Below are 11,365 nucleotides of genomic sequence, written 5' to 3' on the forward strand. Positions count from 1 at the left end.
TAATTCAAGCATACGAGACTTTCTCTGCCGTTTCTCCTCTGAATGCCAGTGTTCAGTCGAGGGCCGTTTATGATGTCTGAGGGAACAGGGGAACTCTGGGTAATGATCCTGTTCAGGGTTAAAGGTCAGGAGACAGGGAGTGAGAGTATGAAAGAAAAGATGGGCCAGTAAAAGCGTAAATCTTCACTTGCAGTTGCTTGAAGTCGATCAACACCTGACAAAGAGGCCAGAACCTCTAAAACATCTTCATTAAAGCTGGACTGAGACGCTCCAGTGGATCATACGGAGGAACCGTGTGGCCGGAGCTTCTTCTCTCTGTTTATATGGCCACTCGCTCTAAAGTCCCAGTATAAACACTTATTATAAGCATATGATATACCGTAGTGATTCAGGATTAGACAAACACACTCATGTTGTACTCCCCCATTATATACATTTTGAACAAAAACACTTACATAGTGCACCTTTAATATATGCATGAATCAAAAAAGCCTAAAGGTGCATTTTTCAAGCATAAAACTTTTTTTTATATAGGCTATACTATTCTTTGGTGTTTAAAGGATTAATTTATTATCATTTTTTATTTCTTTTTTATTTCCATAAACTAATGTTTGGAGTTCTTTAAAGTGTATTTAAAAATAAAAATAATATCATATCATATCATATCATATCATATCATATCATATCATATCATATCATATCATATCATATAAATAATTAAATAGTATATATAAAAATAAAAATAAATCAAACAATATTTAATACAAATAATATAATATTTTAATGAATTATTTTATTTAAATTTACATATATTTAAATAATAATATTAAATAAAATAAAAATATAATGAAATAATTTTCATTAGTCATTTTATATATATATATATATATATATATATATATATATATATATATATATATATATATATTTTATTTTTTCATAAAATAATGCTTGTTTTTTTCAGGCTTCTTTAAAATGTATTTAAAAGAAATATAAATAAAATAATATTATATAAAATAATGAAATAATAAAATATTTAAATTAAAACAATAATTTAAATATTTTTTATTAAATATAATATTAAATAAAACAAAATAAAATAATATGAAATAATATTTATTATTATTATTATTGTTGACTATATTATTATTTCCATAAATTTGTCTTTTTGAATTATTTAATGTATTTATTAAATAATTTATTTATAAAATAATTAAATAGTATATATATAAATAAATCAAACCATATTTAATCAAAAACAATAAATACAATATTTTAATTAAGTAAACATATTGAATATAATAAAATAAAAATAATATAATACAAATTTCAATATAGTCATAATTATTGTTTTTTTTCTTTCCATAAATGAATGTTTGGGTTTTTCAGGCTTCTTTGAAATGTTTTTTTTTTTTTTTTTTAAATCCCCATCAGTACAGCTGCAAACAGTGATAGTTTCCCAATATAATGGGAAAGACGCATGAGGCTCCTGGAACTGAAGTGGTGTCTACTAATATTCAAATCACATATGGCTTTAGTCAAACGTTTTGCTCAAACTATATAATGACACCTTGATCATCATCACATTGTTCATGAAGGCACAAACACACATGATCTCGAATGACATCAATCTGATACAAGCTCCACCTTAACACACACTGTTAAAAGTGAACCAAAACTAAAGTTCAGCAACACAAATAAAACCAGCAAGTATTTAAAAAAACACACACAAAAAAAAAAAAACCCACAGTGGATTCATGCTGTATTCATTCATAATACATATGCACTGTAAAAATACAGTGAGATATTGTTTGTTTACAGTAATGTTTGTTTTCAATACTGTAAACTCACAGCTTTTTTTACTTGACAAAGAACTGTAGATTCTACAGGACATTTCTGAGAGTGCCGTAAGATACAGGAGACGTCCCGCTGTGAAATCACAGTGAAAGTAATGCAATTATGCACAATTTCACACTAAAGTGTTGAACAGTGCATGTTCCTGCCTCTGTAACGGATGATACGGTGTGTTAGGCTCACACACACACACACACACACACACACACACACACACACACACACACACACACACACACACACACACACACACACACACGTCCTAGTCGTGCCGCTTCAGTAATTAAGCGCTGCTCCTTTAATAACTTCATGCTTCTTCATAAGGCTTAATTCATGCAAACTCATGAGAGACTCTGGTCTTTCTTCTGGAAGATCAGGAGAAGTGGAGCAGGAGACTGGCAGAAACACACAAGGATATTTCCCCTGACAATATTCTGCCAAAAAAATATTTGAAATCACACTAATAGAAATTAAATGAGCTTTTACTAACTTTTCATTTAAGGGTGTACGAAGCTGAATATTAGACAATAAAGAGGAGGAAATTAAGATGCAAAAGTCTTCTTCAAACAGAATTAAAATAAAAACGATTATTCACGAATAATCATAAAACATAAAAGTTTGTTTACATAATATGCGTGTGTACTGTGTATAATTAGTTTGTATAAATACACATGCATGTTGTATATATTTAAGAATTTTTTTTTTATTTATATATAGAATATTTATTTTATATATAATATAAATTATGTATAAATATATATACAGTACATACATGCAAATATTTCTTAACTATGCATGCATATGTATTTATATATACAAAATAATTCTACAAAGTACACATATATTGTGTAAATACAAACTTATTTTGGATGTACTGTAATTAATCGTTGCCCAGCACTGAAAAAGAAATAAATAAAAAGCTTAATTTATCAGCGATAGAAACCTCTCGTTCTCCGGCCACTGCAACAAATTAAATGTATATTAAACCAGTTATGGGGAAAAGCCCAGGTTTCATGGCTCATATTGTTTTCATTAGAGCAAATTGACATTTAACATCCTGAATCGCCTTTTGTGAGCGTTTTATTGAGGTCTTGAAGCCAGAGTCTGTCAGTATTCCTTTGAAAAGTCAAGCTGAGTAAATCACCGGCTCAGAATAATACATCAAAGTCCTTCATGATGGCCACCGGGCCAGGAGAACGAACTCATTAAGCCGTAATTATCTCCTGATGTCTGCCAACCGTACGAGCTGATGTTCAGAAACAGATGCGTTCCCCAATGCTAGTGTAGGCGACGCTTTCGTCTTTCACCTCTTTAAACTGCAGACTAATGATACTGATTTTGCTTGTGCAAAAAAAAAAAAAACCTTCCAAAACCGAAGCAAACAGTGACAGACTGTTAAAGACCAACATTACAGTTTTTACTATCAACTCCAGGCTAAAGGAACTGCCACGCCAGGGTCCTGGAGAGGAGAGTTCGGCCGATAGTAGAACCTCGGATTCAGGAGGAACACTGGACCGGCTCTACACCCTCTCCGGTTCATGGGAGTTTGCCCAACCAATCCACATGTGCTTTGTGGATTTGCAGAAGGCATTCGCCTGTGTTCCTCAAGGTCCTGTGGAGGGTGCTCTGGGGCCTTTGCCGGTCCCTGTACGGCCGGACCGGGAGCTTGGGTCGGGTTTGGGGACCACATGATTTCGTCTCTGCTTCTTGTGGATGATGTTGCCGTGTTGGCCCATCAGACCAGGACCTCCGGCGTGCACTGGGACGGTTTGCAGCAGAGTGTGAAGCGGCTGGGATGAGAATCAGCGCCTCCAAATCCGAGGCCATGGTCCTCAGTCGGAAAAAGGGTGGCTTGCCCACTTCAGGTTGGTGGAGAGCTCCTGCCTCAAGTGGAGGAGTTCAAGTGTCTTGGGGTTTTGTGAGGGAAGGATGGAACGGGAGATTGACAGACGGATCGGTGCAGCTCCTGCTGTAATGCGGTCCCTGTACCGGTCTGTCATGGTGAAGAAGGATTTACCGGTCTATCTACGTTCCTACTCTGGACAAGAAAGGACAAGATCCCGGATACAGTCCGACATGAGGTGTCCAGGGCTCTCCCGTAGAGATGGGGAGCTCGGAGTAGAGCCTGCTCCTCCACATCGAGAGGGTCAGCTGAGGTGGATCGGGCTTCTGTTCCGGATGCCTCCTGGACGCCTTTCCGGAGGGAATGTCTCCCGGCTGGCCTGGGAACGCCTCGGAGTGTCTGGGGAGAGGGAGGTCTGGGCGTCTCTGCTTCGACTGCTGCCCCGGCCCCGGATAAGCGGAAGATGTATGGATGGATTAACAGCGGGAAATGAGTAAGACCTTATTCTTCTCCCTTCACCAAATGGATATGCTCTTATTAATGCTTTTTACAACAATACTAAAAAAATAATAGAATAAGGTGGTTTTTCAGATCAATCTCTGGGACTGGCATAAAGTTATTTGTCTTCATTATTGCTTTCACATAACTCACTTTTTTTTATTTGAGGCAACAAGGCCCCTTGATTTCAATCTTGTGATAAAACATATATATATATATATATATTTGTAGTGTAGGAAATATAAGTTGACTACGCCACCTCCTATTTAAGGCAGGAGGAGCCCTCTAGGGGTCACAATACGGATTATGGACAACAAATGTAGTTTTATAAAAAGGTAACAATTTTATTGTTCCAATAGAACCATCAAATGTTAAAAACGGTTGATAACATTCACAGAAGTTGGAATTGGCTCTCCTCAAGACTGCAAGAGGGTCGGACCTGCTCTTGTGGACCTCCTACCAACTGTAAGAGACAGAAGAAGACAGAAGAAACCCCACAGCATACACCGCAAATAAGTAGTAACCTTTAAGTCACTATTTCAGTGCCAACCTCCAGTACACACAACACAGCAGTGTCACACCACCCAAATCACCTACACCGAAGGAGGTTTAGTGTAGATGCAGGCCCGGCCCTGTACAAAGCCTCTGACCACTGGAACACACAAAAGAGGAGAGCAGTACCAAAGAAAACAAAGCAAATGACAAATAACATTTAAGATCAAAATCAATATTAAATAACAATAACAAACCACAATATAAATCTAAAATATACAAGAAACAGTGGCTGGTCTGCCCCTTTAACAATAAAGAAACATACATGTTAATACACATCAATGCAGCCCACAATTTAAAACAACAAAACAAAACCTACTTCAGCGAAAGTACAACTGCAACACAGTTACCCAATCTCAGCTCTCAATCCCCAAACATGATTGATAAAAGGTACTATAAAACAAGAGAACAGATTACCACAACATCAAATACATTTGTATATTCATTGTATCAAACTCATAAATGATCGGTCTTAAAGTGTATATACTGCGTTTACCGTTATTCAGCATTCCAACACGGCCATCAGCCCATTGAAGGTACCGCAGCATAAATGTTTGTCTGCCTCATTTCCCAGACAGAGAATAAACCTCTTAAAAAAATCAGCCTAAAAGAAGAAAATAAAAAATGGAATTGCACCATCAAGGAGCAGTTGGAAACTTCACGCAAACAACCCAAACTAAAAACATACCTATGAAAGGGTACGGAGGCTGCACGTTGAGCACAACAAACACACGCCAGAACTGCAGAAAAACCACCACCTGTTGCTGTAAGAACCCTTTATGCGATCTTAATGATAGAACTAGCCACCTACACCTGAAACTGATTGCTGGCCAGTCTCCTCCCACATATTTATTATAGATAACCTTTCACTGGTGAGAATGTGTTGGTTTGTGTTTTTATGTATTAACTCTATATTATAGGGTATTTTATTTTATTGCATAACAAGAACAAGAACATAACATACATACACAGAGGATCACAGTGTATTCACTACCTGTTACGTTCATATAACAGCATCAAAGGAAACAGAAAAAAGAGGGGAAAAACTATTCAGGGGAAAAGAAAAGGATTGTTAGGTTTATTATTTGTCCACTTGTGTTTGTGTGTATATGATATTTTCATTGAAAAAAAAATGTTGCTCGTACTTTCATCATTTATTCATAACGTACAGTATTGTGTGAATATATGTTCTTCCACTTTTTTTTTCTTTTCTTTTTTCATTATCCAACGAACTTTAGTAGTATACAATATATCATATAGAATTTATATCTTAATACATCCAAAAAACTAAATTAAAAAATAAAAAACATGCCAGAGTGCACAAATTGATTAATTAATCAAAAAACTGTATATTCATTCCAGATATGACAAGTGATTCTAGCTTTCTTGTTGACAATGTTCTCCAGACTGGTGCAATAATCCTTGCTCTCCTGAAGAAAATGAATAAAATTGGGCTTGGATCCTGACCAGTTATTCTTGTTGATGATGTTTTCATCTGTGTTTACATCTATGATCCTAGCGACAGCCAGTGACGAAAGGCTGGGCCGCGCCACTGTGACGTGTGACGTCACGTCGGAACCCACGCCCATCACGCACACACTCTTCCTGTTATGAAAAGCGATCCCGTGAGAAGCCGCACTTTTGGACGCTGAATTGGAAAAGTAAGGTAAGAGATCAGAAATCTTATCAAACATTTACAGTGTCCTCTGCAGATTCGAAGTAAATGTTGATTACCGTGTTCTGGCTGAGTATGCTCAGTGCTTTTTTAAAGACACATAAATTTGTCTAACATTAATGTTTTTATTGGCCACAGAAAGTCCAATGAGAGTCTTTATCAGTCAGATGATGAATTTATTAAGGTCATAGTAATATTGTGTCAGTTTTAGCACGAACATGATGTAACAATTAGAAGATGACATGATACACTGTGCTTTGTCATCGTTCTTCAGTGTAACTATACAGTAGATCATGTGGTTTCGCACTGAAGCCTTGGTTCTTTTGTAACAGTTCTGGTAATGAATGAATGTAGTGTATAGTAGCAAATCACCTCACAAAAACATTGCACAAAAGTGACTAATCAAACATTGAAATGTATTAGGCTAATATTGGATTGTGTTGACCCAACAGTATGCTCCATTATTAACACAATGACATTGACTGAATAGTAAAATGAGCATTTGTAATGCAGAAACAGCAGTAGAAGTGTACTTTATTAGTCTGGATGTTATTCTCCTTATCTTGCATAGTTTAGTTCGTGCTTTTTGAGTATGAGTGCATGTAATGCAACCCGTCTAACTTGACAAACGAATCTAACAGATAAACTTGGCGACAGTAGCTTGATTAGGTGCACAACATTTGACGTCAAAAGCATTTTTTTTAATTTTTTTTTATTTTGCTCTCCAAACGTATGCATGAGTATGTCTAATTTGAGTTTTATTATTTGCACATAGCAGCTGTCTGCTACCCTGACGAGAAGAGAGGAATGTCTGCTCAGGCGACCCGGGTCTTGGCTTTGTCCGAGTGGGAGGACCGGTGGAAGGAAGGAAGAATTGGTTTTCATAGACCTGAAGTGCACAAGTAATCACACACTGATCACTACTGACACTATAATCATGCACGTTAAAGAGGACAATATTATGCTTTTTCCATCTCTCTTTAGTGTGTAATGTTGCTGTTTGAGGATGATCTTCTCTATATCAGTAGGCACGTTTCCATTAAAGATTCGAGCTAAACTTTTGCGTTTTTTCTTCTTCTAAATATCGATTAAAAAACTATTGCGATGTTATGCGACTAAATGTAATTTTTTCCTCTCGTGAGAAGTCATTCCAAAAATCATGGCAAAGGACGTTGGTAAGTTTATATATATATCACAGCCACGTACCGCACTAGACATTATCATTATTATTATTAATGGAAGGGAACGTAGGCGTGTTTTCCAAGCATTAACGGCAAGGAAAGACCCTTAGGCTATACTGTGAGCGGCACATATGAAGTGTTTCTAGGTTTTTCTCACTCATTTCTGCTTGATTGTGGCATTTCTTTGAGGTTTAGAATCCAGTATTCCTGTAATTATTTTGTCTTTTATGAATCCAATAAAGAGCTCTGTCTCGTATTCTGTCCAAACACACCGTGCCTTCTAAGTCAGCTGACCTGTAAATGCACAAAAACTGTTGCCATTGCAGTTTTGCGAAATATTCCTTTTTAGAATTGCCTGAAAACCCCCCTCATGCGAGCGTTTAAAACTTTTTTGCGATAAATGGGAGTTTTTGCGAAATTGACGTGTTTCCATTGGGCGTATTTTCAATTCGCAATTTCAATTTGCGCAATTTGAAGAGTAATGGAAACGCGGCTAGTGTCAGTGTTTCTGAACTCCTGAAACGCCTCCATTGTAGTCTTGAGTTTCTTTCGGGAACGAACACGTCACAATATTCCTCATTTAAATAATTAATGCGCAGAATAAAGGGGCGGGGCCTGGTTGAGTTAGTAGTGTGTTAAACTGGCGGTTATGGTAAGGGGCGGGACATTTCCCAAACACACTCGAAGCGCTCGACCAATCACAACACACTGCTCCAGTCGACCAATCAGAGCACAGTGTGCTTTTCAGAAGGAGGGGCTTCATAGAGACAGGAAGTAAACAGAGCGTTACTGACAGACTGGGAAGAGAGGAGCCGCAACAATGGAGAATATGAGGAGAATAATCAACATTCAAGCAGAAAACCTGTTCTAGTAGAGCCTGAAAACTACATCAAGACTGTAAAAGGAATAAATAATGTTCATTTTGAATTATCCATAAATGTATAAAGGAGCCATAAAATGTTATCAATGTATTGTTTTACTCTGAATCTCTCACTTTCATTTGTTTCAATACACCTTTTTTTGTACTTTTTGGAAGATTGCTGGAAAACAACTTGGACAAAGTTGTATGTGGACGAAAGGAGATCCGATTCTTCTTCCCACTGTGTGGAAAATCTGTAGACATGAAATGGTATGAGGTCTAAAGTCTGTTTCAATGAATAATGTTAAAGATCTTCCTAGCGCTCCCTAAAATGTTCATATTTTTCTCAGGCTGGCTGATATGGGTCACACAGTTGTTGGAGTTGAAATTTCCGAAAAAGGAATTAAACAGTTCTTTGAAGAACAAGATCTAGCTTATAATGAAGAAGCAGTTCCAGCTATTCCCGGAGCAAAGCTTTTCAAGGTATCTGAAGCTCTCAAGTTTGTCATCCTTAGTGTTTGCCAATGATAGTTACAGGACCCATAAATCATACATCGAGTTACTATCCTGCTAAAGATGTCGACCTCGATTCAAACACCCACGCAATCTTATTCCTAAATGACAGCAATTCGTCTAAGTCTAGTAAACCTTTGACTAGTGCAGTCACAGTGAACATTCAATGTTTGCGATGCCGCTGATCCAGAGAGAGCAGTTCTCATGAAACCGCTTCACGAACAGTCTTTTCAATCACATGGGATCATTATTTCAGTCTTAAAGTCATTCAGATTATCACAGAAGTACTGGGATAAAAGTTTATAATTCGGATAAAAACACTGATGTGTACGGTACTGATTCATCCGGGACTGAAACAAGTGAAGTCTTTATGAGTGAGTCATTGAATCATTCATTCAACAGATTTGTTCAGAAATGCTGATTCATCCGGTAATGAAACAAGTGAAGTCTTTATGAGTGACTCATTGAATCATTCATGCAAAAGATTTGTTCAAAAATGCTGATTCGTTCAGTAATGAAACAAGTGAAGTCTTTATAAGCGAGTCATTGAATCATTCTTTCAACAGATTTTTTCAGAAATGCTGATTCATCCGGTAATGAAACAAGTCTTTATGAATGAGTAAAAAAAATCTTTATGAGTGAGTCATTGAATTATTAATTTAACAGATTTGTTCAAAAACGCTGATTCATTCGGCAATGAAACAAGTGCAGTCTTTATGAATGAGTAAAAAAAGTCTTTATGAGTGAGTCATTGAATCATTCATTCAAAAGATTCGTTCAAAAATGCTGATTCATCCGGTAATGAAACAAGTTATGTCTTTATAAGCGAGTCATTGAATCATTCATTCAAAAAGATTTATTTATTTTTTAAAAATACATTAATAAGTATCTTTGAATATGCGAGACTTCCGATTAATTTTCCTCTATAGGTAAATAACTAGAATAATAACAAAGTGAAGTAAATGTGCTGTAAACCAGTATGTTTGTGACTGGTACAGGTAAAATAACTGGAAGCGAATGACATTGAGTCTTGCACATGCAAGTTACAAAAGGCTGCTCGTACATTTAAACGAATGCGCTGTATTGTTATGATGGCTTTCCTCAGATTAATACAGACGGATGATCCCAGTGCTTCCACACGGCGTGATGTTTCTGTGTCACGCTCTCCCAACTAATGCATTTTCCCTGTTCTCAGAGCGCGGATGGAAAGATCTCCATCTATCAGTGTGATTTATTCAAGTTCTCCAGGTGCGTTTTATACTTATTTTAGATGATAAAGTGTAACATAAAGCACATTTAAACATCTCTCTTGGTCTCTCAGTGCCGTTGCAGGAAAGTTCGGAGGGATTTGGGATCGAGGAGGACTGGTGGCCATAAACCCATGTGACAGGAAAAAGTACGTATTAAATAAATCAACATTTCACGTCCATTTATTTATTTATGGTTTAAGTGGGATTGTATTTTGAATAGATCCGCTCTTTGTCCCAAAGGTACGGCTCTCTCCTTGTTTCTTTAATGAACAGTGACTGCAGATATCTGGTGGACACAGTGGAATACAATCCCGAGCCGTACGAAGGTAACGTTAGGAAAGAAACGCATTATTATTATTCATTATAAAGCACATGTGTTTAGTTTATAGTATTTGATCTTTTCTGTCGCCACATTTGACATGCAGGTCCACCATTTTTAGTATCAGAAGAGGAATTAAAAAATATATTCGGTGAGTTTTTGGTCACTGTTCTGACACACATCATCTTATGCATTTCATTTAGATGTTTTTGCTATTCTGCATTATAGAGCTTTTATTTCTAGATCATTGCCGTGTCTGTCATATTTCAGGAGGACACTGCATTATCGAGCTTGTCCAGGCTATAGACGGCTTTGAGGAAAAGCACAGATCATGGGGACTGGATTCACTGACGGAGAAAGTCTACCTTATCTCTGCAAAAGCACAATGATCAATCTCTAAATCAGCTGGAGCGCGATTCAGAAAAATGCATAGGGTTAGGTTAATGGAAGACGAATTGCATTTTTTGCTATTTTCATAAAAGTAACCTGAAAGTTTTATATTTCATACGTAATGCAAAATATTTTAATAAATCATTAATGAATTATTTTTCAAATATTGTGTGTTTATTTCATATCTGGATGAGTGTGTGTTGCCTGCAGTGCGAGTGTGTGATGCGAGTTCTCAGTTTGAGCACAAGAGGGCAGTAGTTTGATATTTTCACGACACACACAAGCTTCCAGTGCACACACACACACACACACACACATACAAGAGTTTAAGAATAACATAACAAATATAGAAGTATCTAGACACAGTTAGGTTTAGTCATTATATACATTTAAAGATTATGAACATTTTTACAGTATTATGAGTAATATTT

The 11,365-nt window shown here is 36.5% G+C and overlaps 1 protein-coding gene across 3 annotated transcripts; it reads left to right on the top strand.

Annotated features, from left to right (window-relative positions):
* Positions 1 to 6,250: 6,250 nt before the first annotated feature.
* Positions 6,251 to 11,098, top strand: LOC308697576 (putative thiopurine S-methyltransferase). Of its 3 annotated transcripts, none has more exons than XM_081376913.1 (9): positions 6,251 to 6,413; positions 7,198 to 7,324; positions 8,640 to 8,732; positions 8,813 to 8,945; positions 10,171 to 10,223; positions 10,297 to 10,371; positions 10,466 to 10,551; positions 10,651 to 10,695; positions 10,815 to 11,098. In XM_081376913.1, exons 2-9 carry the CDS (start codon positions 7,230 to 7,232, stop codon positions 10,931 to 10,933), a joined length of 699 nt encoding a protein of 232 aa, XP_081233039.1. In that variant the 5' UTR covers positions 6,251 to 6,413; positions 7,198 to 7,229; the 3' UTR covers positions 10,934 to 11,098. The 3 variants fall into 3 exon arrangements, with proteins under 3 accessions (XP_081233039.1, XP_081233038.1, XP_081233040.1); XM_081376912.1 differs by having other exon boundaries at positions 6,329 to 6,413; positions 7,201 to 7,324; XM_081376914.1 differs by having other exon boundaries at positions 6,391 to 6,408.
* The last annotated feature ends 267 nt before the right edge of the window (positions 11,099 to 11,365 follow it).

The sequence above is a fragment of the Scardinius erythrophthalmus genome (genome assembly GCF_964197995.2).
Source record: "Scardinius erythrophthalmus genome assembly, chromosome: 10".
Classification (NCBI taxonomy): domain Eukaryota; kingdom Metazoa; phylum Chordata; class Actinopteri; order Cypriniformes; family Leuciscidae; genus Scardinius; species Scardinius erythrophthalmus.

Coding starts and splice junctions, on each gene's coding strand:
- LOC308697576 (XM_081376913.1), top strand. CDS start 7,230: ATGTCTGCTCAGGCGACCCGGGTCTTGGCTTTGTCCGAGTGGGAGGAC. Junction 10,552..10,650: donor CAATCCCGAGCCGTACGAAG/GTAACGTTAGGA, acceptor TTTGACATGCAG/GTCCACCATTTTTAGTATCA. Junction 10,696..10,814: donor GGAATTAAAAAATATATTCG/GTGAGTTTTTGG, acceptor GTCATATTTCAG/GAGGACACTGCATTATCGAG.